The sequence below is a fragment of the Halichoerus grypus genome, chromosome 3 (genome assembly GCF_964656455.1).
Source record: "Halichoerus grypus chromosome 3, mHalGry1.hap1.1, whole genome shotgun sequence".
Lineage (NCBI taxonomy): Eukaryota > Metazoa > Chordata > Mammalia > Carnivora > Phocidae > Halichoerus > Halichoerus grypus.
In genome coordinates, this window is record NC_135714.1 from 24,939,290 (window position 1) to 24,961,184 (window position 21,895).

The following is a 21,895-nucleotide window of genomic DNA, read 5'->3' on the forward strand; positions in this document are numbered from 1 at the left end:
TTATTTACTTATATTTATTTATAATTTTTAACTAACTTTTTTTCTGATTACTGAAGTAATACACAGTTGTTATAACAATTCAAGTATAGAAATGTGTGTCTTAGAATGTAGAAGTCTGCTATAAACTCCACCCCCAAAAGATAATCAGTGTTTTAAAAAGGTATATGTTCTATATTAAAAAAAAAAAAATGTTAACACAGTTGACGTTTGAACAACGTGGTTTTAAACTGCATGGATCCATTTAACCCTCAGATTTTTGCAGTACAGCACTTTGTAAATGTATTTTCTCTTCCTTATGATTTTCTTTTGTTTGTGTATTTCTAATTTAGGATGTTCCAGACAGTTTTGTTATTGTTTTTGTAATTATCACATTGGTTCTTCTTACATGAAGACTTGAGCTAAGTAGAGAAAGCAGAGAAAATACCTCATGATGGAGTTGAATGGAACTATAGAAATCTCTGGTTTAGGCGGGGGGAATCTGCTCACTCTCTCCTGACCTCAGCTTGCATGTGTCTCACAGCTTTGCCTCTTCTCAGGTAGTTTCCCTCATTTCTGTAGATCTCAAGCTAACTCTTCTCTTAAGACCCTGCTTAGGTTCAGTTAGTCAGTGAGTGCTTTGCCTGCTACCCTCACCACACTCTCCTCTCACTCTTTGGAGCTCTCATAGTTTTACCTACTTGGCTCTTCTCTCTTCCTCCCACTGTTAGTAATCTTTTATATGTATGTATTTGTATGTCTCTTCAATAAAAATTTCCTCAGAACCAGGACTGTGCTCGATGATGCTTTGTATTTCCTTCCATACCTTCTGTAATGCCTCTTACATGATTGGGCTTTATAAGCTCTGGCATTCTTCCTAACTCTGAGATTCCATGATTGTTAACAGTCAGTCAGTCAATAAATATTGATTGCTTGGCTGTCCAACCTAAGGCATTCTTTTTGTTAGGGCCCAAATCATTCATTTTCTGAAGTCAGGGCAAAGAACTTATGATGAAGAATTGGTATGAAATTATTCAGCCCCTTTCCTTCCATGGCCAGTTCAGTGGTTGACTCGCACTCTAAAAGGCTTCTTTTCTTAAGCGTGTAGTACAGACAGTGCTAGTGAATGGCCTGTGTGTGCATGTGTGTGTGTGTGTGAGTGTGCACTCTCACTTATAAATGGGTATAGGCTTTCCTTTCTTTGGTTGGATAAAATTTGTCTTATTTGTCTTTTTTTGGCAATTTAGACAATTTTTGTGTATGTTGAAGTTGCTTCTTACGTGTTCATAAATTTAAACAATTATGATAGAGTCCTGAGTATGATAAATACCTGGTTAGGAAGCTTACATAAGTTTGCTTATCATTCCTTAAACCATGGCAAAAATGGAGACATTTGCAGTTATAACTTAGATGTTTATTTTTAAAAGATTCAAAGTCAGATAAAAAAATAATTATGAGAAAACATAATATAGGGAAAAAATATTTGATTAGGAGCCAGAAGTCTTGGTTTAGGGCCCTGATTCTTATCTGTGTGATTTTCTGTAAGAAGATTAAGCTCTCTGAACTTCAGTTCCCTCATAAGTAAAATGAACAAAATTACAATTTCTACTTCACAAAGACTTTCGTGAAATAAAATTAGTTAAGTGTAATCTTGTAGTAAACATCCATACAGGTGTTGCGGCAACTAATAATTGTTATAACTTATGGTTTGGCGTACATCACTTACAAAAATCAAAAGGAAGCAAAAGACAAAAATACTGTCCGGAATTGTCCTCCTCATAGTCCTCCACTCACCCAAACCCACGATTAGGTTATGTCCCGTTTTCCACATCAAATGATTTTCTAGTATTTTTAAAAAGTAACAGATAAATTTTCAGTGCTGAGGTGGCTGTGCCCTGGTTCAGCTACTATGCTATACGTTGATGCTCGGGAGTATGAATATCTACTTCCTGTTTCTGTCTCTGTAGATGACAGAGACTACCATCAGTTTGGTTCTCCGTGCCATGGAATAGACTCTGCTCTTTAAGTAATACCTTTTTCTTTTCTCCAGATTTGAGCATCAGTCAAGGAGAAAATCATGAATATTCATAGTAGTTTTTACATATTGCCAACTATACGCAAACACATGCAACAGATACTTGTACTTAATCTATATCAATTACATAGGTGCGTGATTTACTTTTGAAGTATATCTAATAAAAATAAGTAGAAAAATCGATACATATTCCTTTCAAAGTATATATTTCCTTATTTATTGTTTTGAAGTGTTTGTTTTTTTTTTTTTTTCCTTTTTAGAATTAATAAGAGTATGTCTGTTACTTTGTGTTAATTAGCTGATTCAAATCAAAACAAACACATCCTGGTAACATCCATTTCTACCCTGACCCTCACCAATGACAGCTTTCAGAATGGTGATTTCTTAAGTAGTTCTCCATGAACTCAATAAGTGATGTGAAGTATGCACTTTTACTTTTAAATATTAATCTTTAATGGTAAGGAAAGAATCCATTTTTCTTGGCTTTAGTGACAGGTGAATATTAGTGCCCAGATGCATTTGTTCAGTGCATCAAAGCTTAAAATCACAAGAACACGAAACTGGCTCCTACATAGTTAATTTATGAAATGAAATTTATGGAATGTTATTCTTCAATGACATTAATACGAGGATTTCATTAGGCTGCATGGCTGTATGGTAACTTTATTACTTCAATGCATTCTATTTCTTGGGTGTGCTTTTAAGTTAAAAGTATGTCAGGTCTTGAAAATAGAAAATGAAACATTTTGACACCTCTGATTTCCTAATGTTTGTTTTTATTGCTTTACTTGTGTATTCATTTATTAAAAACCTTGTAGACAAGTTTACATAGTACATTTCCTTAGAGAAAAGAAAAGAATGACTGTTACATGGGAAAGATTAAAAAGAAAAGGTAGTGAAATTTGAGAATTTTTAGGTGGATAGACAATTTAAGACAGAATTATAGAGGGGAAAAATGGGAAAAATAATATGCTAGTAAAGTAAAGAGCATTTGCTGTGATTTGAGAAAGATCTATTCCATAATCATATGACAAATAATAGAATGTCATCGATAGCCATATGACTTCCAAATATTAAAATCAGATAATAGTAATACCATGATGTGACAAATAATATGATTTCCTTAATTAGCTATTCTCAAACATGCATTCATTCATTAAACCAATTTTCACTGAGGGCTGACCATGTGCCAACACTGAGAAATGTAGCAATAAACAGAATGGAGGTGACATTTGCCTTCAGGGAGCACATTGCAGCCTTGAATAGGATGTGAGAATTAAATGAGGGACTTCACGAAAGTAGTTAAATATTTGATAAATGCTATCGCAACATGTCACATACAGTAAGAGTACATAACAGGAAGGTCTAATGTAGTCTTGGCATGTATTATGGCTACGTCGTTGTGGTTGGTTTGGGAATAATAAACAATAAACGAAACTTTCAAATATTTAGCTTTCACTTGTTTATAAGCATTTTTGAAATGAAATGTGCAGTCGTATAGCTTGTGTAAAATAAGATAAACTATGTTCATCTTAAACTTATAATTTAAATTATGAAGATTCACTTATCAGTGATGCCTTGGTAAATGTGTTCTGCTTGTGTGATTGGGCAGAGCATCCCAAGTTATGTTAGCTTTTAGAGCTGCTACAGAAAGAAAAAAAATATTCTTTTCATTTCTAGGAAAAGATAAAAATTAATTTTAAAAAATTAAGACATCTTAAAGCTGCTTAAATTTATATAGCTAATATTGATAATCTGCAATTAGAGCAATGTTTAAACATTTTCCACTCTTGGATATGAACAATTAATTTCAAAATTAGACATTACTTGTTTTGGCTTTTTTTTTACACCATTTATTTTTAAAAAAATGAATTGGTCGATTATTCTGTGAAGTAAATCATTTACTTCTTTACTGACTTTTGATTCTCGTGTCCTGATGCATTGTTACATTGGAAATTTGGGAGAATATTCCTCTTTACTGATTCTAATTCTTAAAGATAGATAATTTGGTAGTGGACGGTAGCATTTTTATTCTATGGAAGTGATTTATTGTCTTTTTGGCAATCTTCAAACTTACTTAGAGGTTTTACTAACATCAACTGTACCATCAAACTAGAAGACAATACTCTTGTACCTTCTGGCACTGAGAGCAGAAATCAGCCTATTGGTCAGTCTCAAATTCAGAGAAATGTTTAACACTATTTAAAACTGCCATTAGCACCAATACGTTTTGAAGGAATATTACCATGACTTTTATTTGTGCGACTAGATACAAAGTTGGAAAACATTGTCCTTTTAGGGTCAGGACTTTGAAGAGTAGAGTAATCCATCCTTGACCTGAGATCAGCGGACCATTTGTTGATAGCATGTTAATTGCTCAGATTTCTGTAAAGAGACAGTGAGCTGTCTAAAGATTGTGTTTGGAGACAAGAGAGCTACTTTAAAGGGTGTGAACACTCAGATCAAGCCCACATCCCTGAGATCTTAAGGACTTGTAAGTTGTAAAAGCTGTGACAACAAAATTACCATTTCATTCTTCTTTGTATTTGTAATATAAACAAAGCCAGCAACCCCCACTAGCCTGCCACCCCTCCTCTGTTGACATTTTCATAGCGTTGAAAAGCTTGAAGCCTGAAACACAATTAATTGAATGTTTCTTTTACCATGCAAATATCTCTTGTCAGAGATAGCATCCATGAGATTAGCCAGCAGTATTGATTTAGATCCCCCAGGGTTGTTAATTGTAGCAAACTGTTGTGTCTCTAGGACTTCTGAAAGAGGTTATGGCCATTGCAAATACATCTTAAGGAAGGAAAGAATACTATCAGCCAAGATGTGCACCCAAGCTTTGGAGCTAGGCTAGCAAGACCCTACTCACATCCCTGTAAAGCAGACATATATTTTTGTATTTTTTATAGGTGGATACAGTGCAGACCACGAACCCCCCTGGCCACATTGAGGAATCGTGTAAAATGAATGTATGTGCTCGTAAGTGAAACACATGTAATGTTCCAACTCAGTGTGTTGGATCCTAATAGACTTGAATTGTCTTGTGTAAAAAGAAATCGATTCCCAAGGGGCAGGACCACTATCTGATTAAAATGAAGCTTTGATTTTGAAGAAAACAAAAATGGACTTAAAATAAAATCTCTGCAAAAAAGAAACTATACTTGGCAAACAAACTGAAAAAAAAAAAATCAAGCTCTCAATATGGAATAAAGGAGGGATGTGAGAGAGGTTTTGCAATCTTATCAATAACTGTGGAGAAACAGAATCATACTCAGGAGTGTGAAAAGAAGAACAGGAAATCCTTTTCCTTCAGTTTGCACTTGAATGGACTCAAGCAAAAGAGTGGAGACATATCCTGTTACTGTTTATAGTTAATAATGTGGAGATTAGTATAGATGTGATTTCATTTGCCTTGCTTGAACTAATTGGATGTGTTATGTAGAAATCACCTGAGCCTGTGCTAGATCAACAAAGAAAATGGAAATGTATACCTCAGGACTGAATTCTGGGAAAATTAGACTGTTCAATGCTATTTAATAATTTAATAAGGCGTTAAGAAGAAATACTACAGCCAGTCAGGGAAAATGAGAAACTAGTGGACAGGAAAGAAAATAAAATTTAGGTCGCTCTGATACTTGTTTTGAAATATAATTTATTATGGTGTAAAAGCAGAGGATAGGTCGCAGTATATCTCACAGACATTTTACACAATTTCTGATTGAATTTAGGGTAAACCACGTAAATGTTCAAGGAATGTATGGCCATTATATCAATAGGAAATTGGCCTTTAAAATTTGTGGTCTTATGCATTCATGTATGCAGAGGAGGCCTTTTTCATTTTAAGGATGAATTGCATGCAGGAAGTACCTCTTTGCAATATAGTTACTTGCTCACCTGAAGATACTGTATAAAGTCTAATTTTTGTATGGGTGTGAGTGTATGTGGATGCAATTGCATGTGTGCGTATGTAAGTGGAAGGAGGTAAAATTTAACGGTTGACATTTGCACTTTGGTTTGTTACCTAGAATGTAAAGAGGTAGAGTAAATTGTCTTAAGCCATTTCATATATGTTATCATTATTAAAGATTATTATTCACAAACAAAGCCATTCTGATATAGAATGACTACTGCGAAGGCTCTCCAATTAAGTATAATATTTATTGCCATTGAACCATTTAAATGAAGATAGTATCATTGTCTGAAAATGAGAGTAGGCTCCTGTGAAATCAATTTAAAGACAGTTGGAAAGTCCTATTATACTCCTTCAGGCTACTTCACTCAGTGACCGAGGATGTGAATCTTGGATGTTCTTATAGAAGAGATTTGGGAAATATTTGATTTTTAACTATAACTTTTTAATCTACCTATAAGTTACAGCTTTTTTCACTTCTCTTCAACCTAAATTAATAACAAGTAATCATATATTAACATAGATAATAAATACTTAAAACAGATTGACATATTTTTTGTAGTCACCATGTGCCATAATAACTTTGAAACTATTGTTCTCTGGTATTTGTATTCATTTCTCTTTATCTTGCTGATTAAGTTTATAGTAAAAATTTTTACCTCTTCTTTCTATGTGACAATCAATTGAAGTTGGTACCCTATCTATACTATTACAGGGATTTTTGTCTTTATTTATGCTATTATAATAAATTATAAGTCTATAAGCTGTATAATTCTATTGTATTGAATATTTTTCTGTGACCAAAATAATAAAAAGATAACTGCTTTATAAGATGACTATATTTCCTATTTTAATAATCTCTTAAAACATAATAGGATGTAAAATATGCTCATGTTGCTGGTTTTTGGAATATAGTCGTCACATCTTCACAATTTGAGAGTGAAGAGCTTAGCCACTTTAGATAAAGAGAGAAGGTTTGACAGAGATAATTTCGAGGGTGTGAAGAGAAAAGTGCCCTGGACTGAGTCAGGAGTTTTGATGTCAAATTTTCTTCTGCCACTAAAGAGCCAGACCCAATGAATAATTTTTGTTTGTTTGTTTTTAGGTGCTCAGATTTCTTATCTATTAAAGGATGGGTTTGGATTGTGCTGTCAATTTTTAGATCATTTTAATTCTAAACTTAAAAGGTTTCAATAACTTGGAAACATTACAGCGTGACACTTAATACTGATCATATTAATACTCAATAGTGATCATTAGTATTAAGGGAACCCCATGCTGTTTTCCACTTAAATTGACCTAAAGCTGAACGCATGCCTTAAGAGCAAGGGAAAATACTAATTTACAGTTGTTGCTGTTCATCCTTAGTTTGACTTAATGGAAATATGTACTGAAGTATAAATAATCATGTTCTGGGATCAATAGGTATGTCTAAGTTAATTGAACCAAGAGGCACCCAAGTACAAAATCACTCAATTTGTAACCGAGAAAGCCTTTTTGTTCTGAGCTGAGTTGAATGCATTCCCTGGCAGAATATTAAAGTGCCAGAACCAGTTTTTCTTGCTCTTTACCCCCCAAGGATTGATCAGCACATGAAGGTCTCTTTGACTTCAAAGGCATTCTAGACTTGGATCAGACTGGTTGGGTTCAGAGGAGAAGGAAACACTCGCCCCTGATGTTTACTGCTGTGGGCTCTTTCATCCTACAGTCTTCTGCTTAGGGGAAGCAACAGGCAGAGGGGTCTTGCAACTATTATAATTTCGGGATTAATGTTTAGTCACAAAATGCCTCACACAGAAAAACAGTGCTTTTATTTTAGCTTCCAGCTACTACTCCAACCGGGAAAGGTCAGAGAAACAGTATGAAGCAAAGTGAAAGCATATACAGGATGTCAATTTTGGGAGGACGGTGCATACCAACTTGCAAAATGGTGTCACTTTCAAAATCACAAAGGTGGCATGGATAAACTTCAGGTATCCTTATTTAGAGAACTGGTCACACAGGTTTTTTTCATTTTGGGAAAACTTCTGGTCATTTATGGAACTGACTTAGGTAATAAAATTTAATTTTGTCAGCTTATTCTTTATTATACAAGATTAGAAATTTAGATGGGAGACCACTTACCAAGCCTCTCCCATGACCAACCCACTGTAAGTAAAAATTTCACTAAAATATAAAAAAAATTTTCAAAAATATTATTCAGAAATAAAAGACTTGCTTTTCATCTTAGCTCCGGTTATTATTTCTTTTGTATGCTATTTTTCCACTTCCTGGTTTTGACAAATATAAATTAGTTGAACTGATTTTAATATTTCTTTGATAACTATTTTTTATTATTTTTTAAATTTTTAATGTTTTTAATTTTATTTTAATTCCAGTGTAGTTAAAAAACAGTGTTGTATTAGTTTCAGGTGTACAATATAGCACTTCAGCAATTCTATGTATTACTCCGTGCTCACCAAGATAAGTGTACTCTTAATCCCCTTCACCTCTTTCATCCGATTTACGTGACCAAGAGTCAACTCTATGCAGACGATATATTCATTGCTCTATTTAATATTTATATCAGCCTCATGAAGCAGATACCATTATCGTCATATCATCCGTTTTACAGGTGAGGAAATTTAGGCACAGAGAGTTTGGGTAAATTTGCAAAGAAACAGAATTGGCAGGAGGTAGAGCTGGTCTCTGAGTCCTGCCACTCTGGTTTCAGAGGCTCCACTCAGCCAGTGGGTCATGGAGCTTTCATGCCAAACACTGTAAAAGATGGGAGTGCAAGTTAGGTTCTGGAATTATTTTAGGGTACAGAGGTGGATTCTTTTGGTTCTTTAGATCATACATCTGTTAACGCGAGTGCGGCAGATTCAACATGCATGACTTAGATGCGAAAGGCATTCCGAAGTTCTTAGCGCACAGAAGTATTGGATAAAGATGGAATCTGTGATGGAAAATCTGCTTTAAATATTGTAGACAGGGAAGAAGAAATTCTTTTCTAACTTACTTGTTTTGCAGGCTTAAAATAGGTTACCACATACTATTTGCATCAAACATTATTTGAAAGCGAAGACTGCTGTGGACTGAGGCAAAGAGTAACTGCATTCTTTGAACAAGGAGAGCTCACGGTCTAATGGGAATTCCAGCCACACAGGCTAATTATTACAATGCCATGTGCTAAATGAAGGACTATGATAGTAGCTAAGAGTGCAGTGTCTGCAATCCAGGTTGCCTGGGTTCGAAACGTGGTTTATACACCTCACAAACTGACCTTTGAACAAGTAACTTGGCTCTACCTCTGTTTCTTCAGATGTAGTATAAAGTCAATAACAACATCTATGTCATGCATCGATTGTGATTATTAAATGAGATTTAGCTCGGTAATGTGAGTATGGTGTGACAAGGACTCAATAAATGCCGACAAGCGTTAATTTCCGTATAGTTGTTTTATAATTAACATATGAATAGAGTGTAGTTGTTGCTGACTGAGATGTTCCTGGGCTAAAATACACTCAATATCACTGTCATTAGTGAAATAAAAGGCACCTCACAGAAAAGGTAACTCCAAGCTCTCGATGTACTTCATATACTATGGCGTGAAACCCACAAAATTGTGCAGGTACGGGTTCTCCAGGGGAACTCATCAGTTCCTGGTCTGCTACAATTCAAATCTTAGAGCACTGTGAGCTGTAATTTTTTTCAAGCATAGACAAGTGAAAGGAAACTGAAAACTGAAATCAAACCTGTCACAATCCAATGATGAAAGTTTCTGAAAGGTCAAAGAACAATGTTTTGAAGGATCACTTTATCTATAATCATAAGGGAGTATAATTTTCCCCAATTATTAGTAGCTTAAAATTGTGAAACTTAAGAATGATAGATTATTCGTCAGATTATCATGAAAACTAAGGATGATGCTAATTATGATAACCAATCCATAAATAAGTAGCTGTTATTTTTTGCAAATATTTAATAAGTATCTATTATATATGATGGGGGCTTTCTTTTTTTTTTATAAAGATTTTATTTATTTGACAGAGAGATAGAAATTCTATCAAAGATCTTCTATTTGGAAGTATTTTTGCAGGGGAGCTGCAAGCAGAGGGAGAGGGAGAAGCAGGCTTCCCACTGAGCAGGGAGCTCAACGTGGGGCCTGATCCCAGGACCCTGAGATCCTGACCTGAGCCTAAGGCAGATGCTTAACCGCTTAACTGACTGAGCCACCCAGGTGCCCCGGGCTTTATTTTCAAAGCCCTTTATTAAGCAGAAAATGTGCTTTGTAATAAATACTAAAGATGAGATTTGAATGTGTGAAATATAAATAAAATAAACACTGGCTGATTTGGACTGGATAATATTTAAAGTCTGGAAAGTCAGTGGCTTTCATTTTAAACATTGTAATTGGCTAACTAAGCATACTGGAGAGGATAAAACAAATAAACTATCATTAAAAATGCTGTTTTGCCTATTTGAAACTATGTGTTGGATAAAATAAATTGAATACTAATTGTGACAGGAAAATCTAGACCTCAGAAACAGCTCTGTGTTCTTGGGAGCACACAGCATTGCTTGTGAAAACATGAGGAAGTTATATTTTCATTTCACAGTTTAGCAACCGAGCATCTGAAAAGAAAAAAACAAAGTCAACTACAGATTTTTATTAGGCAATACATTTTTTACTTTTTTCATGAAAGAGTTGGCTACTCTATATTTTTATGGTTGTTAATACAGCCATAATAACCTACCTTATGCTTTTTTTTGTGAATTTCTAAGGAGTTAAGATTAATGTAATTAAAAATAAATACCTTCCTAGACTGTATCCTTAGATGTTAGGGGGGAAATGGACATGTCCTGTTTTAAGAAATTGGAATTTTGAGCTCAGCCTGTTTTCTAATTGCTACCGCCCAATTGTGTCAGTGGGAATTCTGTTCTGTCTCAATAGCAGGTGAGGGGGACCTAGGTCTCTCATCTTTCTTCTTCTCTCTGTGTCTAGCTGTTAAAAGGCGGGTCTGCAAGGATTTTTTTTTTTTCTCCCTTATGTGTCAGGCTCATGAAAGAAGCAGACATTTGGTATATGCATTCTAGAAAGATCAGAAACTGGCTGCCTCCTGATAATACATTTCAAGTGGATATAGTGCATTCTAACTCTATGCTGGTTGACTTTTTAAAATCTCTGTGTATTTATTACATAAAAATCTGCCCTGTTTTGAACCCCAAATTGAAGCTTGATTGTTAAAGTCATGTAATTGGAAAAAAAAAATCTGTGTTAAGAAAGACACGGATAATGTTAAGGAAACAATTTTCCCCATGAGCCTTTTAAATAAAAATTCTATGATGTCTAGTCACATAAATGCCTTACGATTCAGATGGAGAAGTTTGTGAAAATGTTTATGAGGATGACTTCCAACTAGTTCTACTTTACGAGAGGTTATATTCAAATGAATATCAAGAATCTGTAAACGCAGGATCTTTTTATCTTTCAATAAACCATTTTCAATACTAGGAAGAAATGCAACACATACCTTATACCAAGACTCCCTAGTAATCATGTGCTCTTGTCATCTGAGATTAACATTTGGATTAAACAACATGATTAAAGGATTCTAAATTAGTGGTTACCAAGTTGAAATGGCACAAAAGTTAAAACAGTGTAATACAGCAATCTATTTCATGCAATATATTGCTTATACCAATTAATTAGCAGTTTAATTAGCATGATGTTTCATGTTGTGACCTAAGCCACTGTAGTCCCAATGGGTCTAGTGGAGACAATGAAAAAAAGAAGAAAGCTTTAGGATTGTTGATGGTTATGTCACATGGCACCAGAATTAAAAATATTTTTTCATTTAGGGATGCCTGGCTGGCTCAGTAGGTAGAGCATGCAAATTTTGATCTTGGCATCATGAGCTCAAGCCCCACGATGGGGGTAGAGTTTATAAAAAAAAAAAAAAAAGTTTTTTTAAATGCTTTAAAAAAATAATTCTTCATTTTAAAATAAAAGAACATTCATATGCTTTTTTTCCCCTGAACTCAGAACAGATTTTTTAAAAAGCATTTTTATGGTATGAAATACTCCCATGAATTAAAAGCATATCAAATAACTGAATGTGCAATAGCATTAAATGAACTGCATTTTAAGCAGCTAGTGACCACAAATAAATGCCTAAAGGCTTCACTTAGATAAAACAGAAGTACCTCTCACAATTTTGAGAGCAAACATAAAAGATATGTATTAGGGTGATCATATTTTTGAATATATAATGTGATTCATAGGATTCTATTAAGGGCCATTGAAATTACTTACAAAGGATTGCATTTTGGAAAGCCACAATGGAACTCTGCCTTTGGACAGGCCTGAGCAAAAAAATATGCATCTTAGAAATAATTTATCAAGTGCATGACATGAAAGGGGCCTCTCATCCTTTCTTCCCTCCCCAGTGAGAACATATTCAGATTGTGTGTGTTTGTCTTTACTACATAAAATGGAATTTTCTGTCGAGCCAAAGACAGTCATCTGCCAACAGATTGGTTCTGCCTTTTAACAACAGCATAAAGAATGGACACAGTTGTTATGAATATCGGGCTATAAAGCACAACAAACCTTCTGGAGGTGCTTTTCATTCTACACTGCTGACAATTCAGAACATGCGAAGAAATGAAATAATTTAAGGATCTGACTAATATCCCTAGATTTTGTCAAGCTTTCTTTCCCAATCTCTGAAATCTGTTGGCTTCTTTCATGGCTATATAATTAGGCTATTCGTTTCCTTTGAGCTTGCGGACTACGGTAGGTCCAGAGGGCTCTTTCTTCCCTTTCAGAAATTGTTCCATAGCCTCTTTTGGCAGTTAATGTATGGATGCCATTTGGAACATTGCTGGTTATTATGTCGCTCACAGATATTTTATTGTATACAGAACTAAGTATTTATGGAAGTCTAAAGTCTCTGTTATGCAAAACCTTATAAAGAGAAAGCTGTTTAAGTTTTATTTTTTTCCCCTGACTCATTCCCTCGTCTAACACATCAATTCAAATTGCTCCTTTTTCATTTTGTAGAAATTGTCTGCAAATGGAATAGAAAGCATATACAAATTATGGAGTTATAATTGATAATATACAATCACTTGTAACTTCTACTTTCTAAAATCAGGACAAATTTGAATTTGTGATACAAAATAATTCAGTAAACATTTGTGCTAGGACAGTCACCAAAGTGTTTCCAAGATGTTCCTAAACTTCTTTTCTTTTTAGTTTCATATTATCATATCTTCAGGCTATCAGAAAATTGCAATTTAATTTTTGCCGTGATAGTTACCCGGTAATGATCTGATCTGAGCGATCTTTCAGTTTGAATTGTATTTACTAAGAATTTGAATTGCTCTATTTTGTCCTTTACTGGATTTCCTATGAAAATATACAATTTAAAGGTATATATAATTCATAAATTAAAAGAACACCAATTACGTACTAGTCTTTGAGACGTTGAGCAACTTCCTTAGCATTTCCTGTATTTAAACGAAGATAATAACAGTCTAATAGCATCTTTAGGCAATGAGGATGAATTAATATACTATGTAAACTGTATGTCATAGAATAAGTTAATATATTGTATTACATGTATTACAATTGCCTGGCATCAAGTGAGCCAGTATAAATAACAGTACTATTAAAGAGAGGCTCAGAAATGTGATGCAGGTCGCATAGCTTTTCACTAGTTGAGCGAAGATTCCAGAAGCAGTTTTAATGCAATACAGGATGGTGCCTGCCACATAGTGGGTGTCTCTAAGTGTTATTTGCCATTAAAAACAGACAAATAGGTTTTCCGGAAGTCTTATGCTAATCACGAGTTAGGCTAGGGTCCAAACCGCAGGTGTATCTGACTTTAAACCCTGATTTCCTTAAATCTTTACAGGAATCTAAACTTGGTTTAGGATTATTTGTTGGTAGAGACTTCACAAACTTCATGAATAAGCTTTTTGTTTAGCGTGGCTCTGAAAAGATGTTTTTGGAATTATTTAAAAAAGTGCAGACATGCTTATGACACATGAGAATATAATAAAAAATGATCAATTATCAATGCATACTCTGAGCTGTTTCTATGAGTATCTCTTTGGTTTTAGAAATTATTCATTAAGGGGCGCCTGGGTGGGTCAGTCAGTTAAGCATCTGCCTTCGGCTCATGTCATGGTCCCAGGGTCCCAGGACCGAGCCCCATGTTGGGCTCCCTGCTCAGTGGGGAGTCTGCTTGTCCCTCTCTCTCTGCCCCTGCTCGTGTTCTCTCTCTCTCACTGACTCTCTCAAATAAATAAATAAATAAATAAATAAATAAATAAATAAATAAAATTTTCATTAAAACAAGCACTGGGAAATATGTAACAGGTGTATTTATTCCTTTTCTAGTGGACTTCAGCGGGGTGTTTAGGTAAGCTCATAATCCCACCTCCACTTCCTCTTTCTTTGAACATTTGGAATTCTACTCCTCCAGGGTGTCCGGCTGCCTGGGGAAGCACCCTTTGCCCACACGCTCTTCTCAGTTATTGCCATGTTATTTGGGTTGCCATTCAGTCGGTTTAACTGTGAGGTTTGGGAATGCCTTATTTCAGTTTTCCTCAAATATCTTGCTGCAATTTTTTTCTATTAGCTTATTTGAAGAGATACGTTACCGTCGGATCTTTAAATTGAGTCCTTGTCATGTAGGTGGTTGTAAGGTCCACCGCTGTCCTACAGGACTTGCCATTACTTATTGTTTAGTTGAATTTGATTCACCCTAATGACTGTTATCAGAAGTTATTCCACTCACTGTGCCATCTAGCAATATTGGATCATAACAATATGTGTTAAAAAAAAAAAAAAAAAAGAGAGCTTTCTCTCTCTTTCTTTGTCCTGCTGGTAACTGTTCAAGACTATGAAATAAAATAATCATGGTTAGGCATGGAAAGTGTAGTGGAACTGCTATTAATGTTTGTGTACAAATTACGTACAGTAGATTGAGATATTACATTGAAGGCTGAAGTATTGTGTACATTGCTGCCCAAAGTCTTGCAAGGACAGGACAACTCATTGCTTCTTAGGCCATGCTCAGGAATGCTTAGTGCCTATTAATTTCTAAGAAATAAATTTCAGATTCCTTAATTGAGAATTATATTCCTCTGACTCTGATCCTCCTCTCCCATTTTTACCTTCCATTCTTCCTTTTCCGTGAACTCCATATTCCAGCTAAGCCTGGTGATATTCAAGGGACTTTACCTTGCTCTGCACTTACCTACCAGTTTATTTTCACCTATACTACTACCTCCTCCAGCAATTTTCTTTCTAATTTTACATGAGTGAATCCTACCTTCCCTCTTTTCCTGGTTGCTAAGTTGTTAGTGCTAATTTTAAGCCACTTTATCTGTATGATTTTTATGCTACCTGAATCTTCCTATCTCTAATGATGGAATATTTTGTGCATGTAAGTGTATATGCATATTATTTCTTTCCTACACTATAATCTCTTCATTGGGAAGGTCCTAGTCTGATTCATATTTATTGTCTCCTTCCAGTTTTTAGCAAAGTGCCTTGCTTATAGGAGATAAACAGATGCTTGACTGAATTCACTTGATGCTGTAAATGGGAATTTATGTGATTCTAAGGCATTCAATAAAGTGTATAAATATTAGTCATTCAATAAATACTAATTGAGTTCCTACACCAGATTAGGTAGTGGGGGTATTGCATTCCTACAAAATATCAAATGCTGGGTAACACAGATAAGGCGATATACACATATTCATGTACATGTGTATATCATGAACCACATGAACTCTGTTAGAGCTCGCATTCCACTGTGTTACTCAGGAACTACTCTATTGCAGGAACTCTATTGTTAGTAAGATAAATATCTGTTTCCCAGATGTGAGAACTACATAGTACCAAAAGGAAGGCATGTCCTCTGGTGGACAAGTGGGTGCCAGGGCAGGATGGTATACAAGGAGGCTGGAAAATAGATCAAAATGTATAAGGCATTAGAATCACGTTATGGAGATACAACTTGATGCTGGGAGAAATGGGAATCAGACAGCAGAGGTTTTTAAAGACTGGGAGTGGAGACCCTGATTTGTTAGGGGAATAACTTTCAAAGCAGTGGGAAGGAAGCACCAGAGAGGGAAGAGACAAATAAGCTGAAGGGATTTGGGTTGCACTTTAATTGAAACGTATTTCTCAGAGACTCGGAATGCTGTGCCATTAGTTGTCACACTTTATGTGGACCATGAAGTCGTAGAGACAACTGCTCTCTTTGGTCATTTCTTGGCACTGGTAAAGTACTCTGCCCTAGAGACTTATTTCTTTAGTAGAGGAATGAGTGTAATTAATACCAAAAGAAATACATTTTAATGCATGGTTTCTAAAATCAATATACACAAAACCATTCTTGGAACATGGAGTTCAGCTCAACCTGAACTGTTTACGTGTGACAATATGGCAAGTCTGTATGATGTTTCCGGGATAGACACAAAGCATGATTTTAATATAAAATTCCTTTTCTCTAATACTGTGAAAAGAGACTTTCCTTGATGTTAAGCTATGATCTCAAATGAAGTCATGCTTTGGGGGTTATCTTGAGGCTGAAGACTAAAGAATCATCACTCATCAAATCCATGGAATCCATTTTTACCTCTATCATTGCCGGAACTCACTGCCCAAGCTCTAAGCTGATTTTTATTTCAGACCTTATCCAGAAGTATTTTTATTTTTATATATATTTTAAATTTTGCAGCATATTATTAAAGTATTTTCAGTGATTTCTGTTTGCTTTTTTTGCTTCATGGTTTTAAAAAAAGGATTCATGCTATAAATAGTGCAGATATGATTTTCACAATCCTGTAGTTTATGGGATTTGCTGTTTTCTTTTGAAAAAAAAAATTCATAGGACTTCATTTGTAGTAAGACAGTTCTGGCAGTTCCATGACAGTGAAATTTTAAGGACATCAATATTGAAGGACACAGGCTGTGGAGTTACTCTCTCTCTCTCTCTATTTTTTCACCTTTAATTCCAATTAAAAGATATTCTATTAGACTAGATGCTTTCTGCCTGGATGTTTTCTGTCTGATCTTTGACTTGCAATCAAGGAAAGTCAGATTCCTTCTATTAGAGCTGAAAGGGCCCATAGCCTGCCAGGGGTTATCTAGTGTTTCAAGAATTTAGAATACCTGCTCTATGAATAATGATTAATATGTGGTACTTGTATCTTTCAAGAAAAGTTTCTTGTAAAGTTATTCTGTGCTGCTGAAGCCATTCTTAATAGTCCACATAATGCAGAGGTTGCACATACCATATGTATGCAAAGTGTTTCACCCACGATTCTATATATAAATATCCACATTCGTAATACACAATTTTCAAAATACCTATTTTATGCTTTATCATGAAATTTATGTAAAATCTGCTATAAATCATATTCAGTATACTTTATCATATAATTTTTTTATAAGAGATTGTATTTTTGTTTGAAATTTTTATTGTTTTTGATAGGTTTCAGAAGGAATGCCATCATGCCTTTAATGTTGCTGTTACCTATGGTGTGACAATTTAAAATTTTCTAGCTAATATCAGTATGAAAGGCTACAACCTCTGATATGACATATTGTCAGAATATCTTTTCATTGGATATAATTTAGGATTTTCTCAATGCTCGGTTTGCAAATTCAGAATATAACCTTTACTGATATCATCGGTAATATATATCAGGAATACTAATGTCTGTGTTCACTCATGTACTGACTGGCTGAAACGTTAACCAATGGAGTATAAAGGTATAAAAGTGTTAGATTATTTTTGAGGCACACATATTATCTATCTATCTAGATATCTATCTATATTAAATATTTTGAAATATATATTTCCTTCACATACACCTTCCAAATATTCAAATATGCATATATATATATTTCAGGATGTATTTTTCTCTTCTGAAGATCACCAGAGGGAAACAATTACTTGATAATAATTATTGAATACATGCTTTAGCCAAGAAATTGTGCTTGAGGCTGAAAATGTAAATATGGGAAAGATACTATCTGTGCTTTCAACAAACCAAGAAAGTCAAATGTGTTATAAGTGCTATAGGACGACAAAGTGAAGACATTTGGGAAATGTTTCATGACACAAGAAACTTTTTAGTTGAACCTTGTAATAGTTAATAGTTCACTTACACTAAGCAGGGAAGAAAGACATTTCAAATGGAGAAAATATCATGAGCAAAGTAATGAAAACATCAAAATTCTTTGTATATTTTGGTAAAAGTCACATAACCCAGTGTGGTTAGAGTGTAGGAAACATGGGATGGGTGACTCAATATGAACTGGAAAGAGCAAATTGATTCAGCTCAAGAAGAGCCTTGAATTTTATGTCTAGCTGTTTGGGTTTATACTGTAAGTATTCAAAGTCCCTGAAAGTTTTTGAGCAAGAGTATAACACAGTAAGTGTTTTGGAATGATGGCTCTGTTGGTGGAATGGAGGGCAGTTTATAGTAAAAATGCTAGAGAAAAGGAGACTGATCAGGAAACTAGTACAGTCTGATAAAACCTCATTATGTGATTCTGATGCATGGTATGGAGACAGATCAAGATGTGTATGGACAGAAGGATGTAAAATATTTGGTACATGATTGGAGGTTGGAGAAGAAAGGAGAGATAAAATAAGAATGGAAAAGAAGTTTTTTTCAGATTTTCGTTTTGAACATTTTAATTAAAAAGTGGAATTTGGAGGGAAAAGTGGAATTTGAAATGTAGGAGAGTAAGATTGGGAAGGGAAAGAATTAAGAGTTCATGTACGTTTAGTGACAGGTGACTCCATACAAGTATATGAGTTCCCTGGGGAATATAGACAGAGTGAAAACGGGAGGAGGCAAAGGGCCAATCTTGATGAGCCATAGTGAGGATAACATAAAGGAGAACCGAAGTAAATGTGTAATCTGGAGAAATTGTGTGATGAAAAGCAAAGATGGAAAGTGTTTCAGTAAGAGTGGAGTAGACATACTAATAGTAACAATATCAAGAGCTATAATGATAGCAAGAATTGACTTACCTGTTACTAGGCACTAGATTCTACACTAAAAATATTACACAGATTAGCTCGTTTAGTACTAATGACACAATTTGTTTTCAAGCAACAGAAACCAAATTTATAACAATATTTTAAACCAAAGATAGCTTTGGGGAAAATGAGCTGGAGCTCACAAGGTACTAGTGGAAGATAAAGGAACATGCTCAGGAAAAAGAAAAGTCTATTCCAGCTCCAGAGGGTGGAGGTAAATTCAGGGGTTAGTAGGAATTGGTAAACTCTCTCTTTCAGATACTACTCCTAGAATGACTTAAAGCCAATTATGTTAATGTAGTTCATCACTATGCTTACTTTTCAGACTCCAAAGAGGGAATGCCAACATGTTCTTTTGGGGTGAATTATCAACCTTTTGGTTAAGGAAAGGCAACACACTTTGAATAATAGTCTTACCAGACAGAATTCAGTAGGTGAAAAGTAATTTGCTCAAAGGAAACTTGGCTGTCCTTAAAAGTGACCCATGCATCCCCAGTTTAAATGTGAAGGAGCTAAATCTTAGAGAAATTAAATGCCTTGCTCAAATTTAAGCAGTTAGTAAGTGAGGGAATTGATATTAAAGCTAAACTCCCACCATTCAGAACAACGTAACTGAAGAGTGAGAAAAGACTCCTTTATGCAGCATTTCTAATAGATTCATCAGCGTGGTGGCCAGGTAAGAGTACATCAGGTTTCATGGAAACAGTTGTAAGTAAGCAGAACCATTGAACACAAGGTATTTTGCCAACAATTTTGCAAGGAGAGAAAAGGAAACAGTAGTTTGGTGGTGGAAGAAATGAGGAAAGATCTTTTTTACAAAATAGGGAAATTTAGGTGGGTTTATAGGTTGAAAGAAAGAGGTTTAGAGGTTAAACAGAAAACATTGATGAAATAAGATCCTGTCAGAGGCAGGAAGGAGTGGGATCAAAAGCTCAAATGGATAAAATAATGAGGATTCTTCTGAGTTGCAAAATGAAGTTCCAATGAGTGAAGATGCAGGCAAATTTGGAGAAGTAGAGGAGGGAAGCTGAAGGGGGTTCACGCCTGATGGCCACAATTTTCTCAGCAGTAGGAGGCGGAATAGTGTGTTGAGGTTGAGGGGAGTGAGGCTGAGAGGGAGGCATCTGAGGAGGGTGTGGTGGGAACAGCTGCTCTGTGGAATGGGGAGACCAGCCAAGTAGGAGTGAGTAACAGGGCTGCTCAGCGCAGAGAGTTCAGCTGACATTGGAAATCATAAATCTGTAGCAGAGTCAATCAGCGTGGTTATTCAATTTTCTCAGTAACTCTTGGCAGTCCAGGAGGAGGAGGAGAGCAAACAGATGGTGGTATGATTTGGTAATGGGATTGGCAAGGCAGCTGTGAGAGGAGGTCAAAGAAGGGAAGAATCAATTGCACCCGTGAAAGTATGGTGTCGGGGTGGGGGGGGCGTCAAGCCAGGAAGAATTGGAGACTGCTAGAAAATGGAGAGGCACAGCAGTGGAGGGCATCAGCTTTTGAAGCCTAAGAAGAGCTTTGGGCAGGGGATGAGCAAGTAGGACAGGGGATTAGAGGAGAGAATTTCACAATTATGCATATTATAGTAGAACACTTTTTGTTTAGAACAGTCCATTTTGTATCTGTGGGTGTGGGTTGTCAAAGCTGAGCAGAAGGGATTGTCACTAGAATATAGGGGGAAAAAGAATTTTGAAGCTAAATAGATGAGTGAGTCATCCAAATTATCTAGCATAGGGACAAGTGATAGAAGGAGAAAAAAAAAAAAAAAAAAAAAAACCCAACAACAAGCCAGTCGCCAAATTAATCAACTGAATTGATGAAATACTTGTAGATGACAAGTTTTAGGGAGAGTTAGACAGTTTGATTGTTGAGGCTTTGTAGATATAGGGCTTATTGAACTAAGATAATAGAACAATGTCCCAGAACGGGAGGGGAAGTCCAAGGGAATGCCCCTCTTCCTTTTTTTGCCCTGAGATAGGAAGATGATTACTGTTTTCACCAACAGTGTTCTAGTATGTGGTGAAATCTAGGTGAATAAAACTTAAAACTCATTGCAAGCAATTCCCATTCTCGGACACTTAATTTGCATTTACCCGAAGATATGTTCTAGTAGATAAATTTCTTCTTCTCTACTAGGTCATACTAATTTTCATTTAAACATGTGGTTATAACATATCTTAAACACAAGGAACCCAAATAACCACACACACATACACCACATCTCTGACTTAGCTACCACCTCCAGTTACCGCCTTGTGTTTCTGATCTCCTTCACCCAAACTTGTCAGAGTGTTGCCCATATGGTCATCCCCCACTTACTCACATAGGAAAGTTTTTAAAATCCACTATATGGGTCTTCGGTCCTTTCCATTCCACTGACGTGGCTCTGTCAGGGTCATCAGAATTCGTTATGCTGAATCCAGTGGTCAGTTCTGTCTCCCTGTCTAAATCTTGGCATTTGGACAGTTGTTCACTCCCTCTCCCTTGATTACTTCATATCACTGTATTCACTTGGTTGTCCTCTTCCATTGCTGACTACGTCTTCTTAGTGTTCCATGCTGCTTCGACTAGATGTCTAAATCACGCAGTACTCCCGGATTTTGTTTAGGTATGTCACCATCTCAAACGTCCCCCTGGGATCCATACTCAGCACGGCTGCCTAGTCGTCTTTTCCATAGGTAAAGACAGGAGTACACAGTGGTTGTGCAGTAGCTTCTGGTACCAGATTCTGCTTGGCTGACTAGAGCAAGTTTCTCCATACTTTTGTTTTCTTATGTCTAAAATGAGAATAATAATAAGAACTACTTCCCAGGGTACTTGGGAGGATTAAATAAGTAAAGAATATAAATTAAAATAATATATATGCATTTAGAAATGTACTTGGCTCGGAATAAGTGCTCAACC

The 21,895-nt window shown here is 35.6% G+C and overlaps 1 protein-coding gene and 1 long non-coding RNA gene across 17 annotated transcripts in view; one reads left to right on the plus strand and one right to left on the minus strand.

Moving 5' to 3' along the window:
• The window catches only part of LOC144381329 (uncharacterized), a 220,354-nt gene that overhangs the window by 59,003 nt on the left and 139,456 nt on the right, over positions 1-21,895 (minus strand). The window lies entirely within an intron of this gene.
• Positions 1-21,895, plus strand: part of PCDH7 (protocadherin 7) — a 415,867-nt gene that overhangs the window by 57,483 nt on the left and 336,489 nt on the right. For 2 of the 16 annotated variants that reach the window (XM_036071954.2, XM_036071955.2), the window contains one exon: positions 4,930-5,285. The exons of the other annotated variants lie outside the window; for them this stretch is intronic. In XM_036071954.2, coding sequence (XP_035927847.1) covers positions 4,930-5,007 — 78 coding nt within the window. In that variant the 3' untranslated portion in view covers positions 5,008-5,285. Of the gene's footprint in view, positions 1-4,929; positions 5,286-21,895 lie in introns of those variants that run through there. 16 annotated transcript variants of the gene reach the window in all.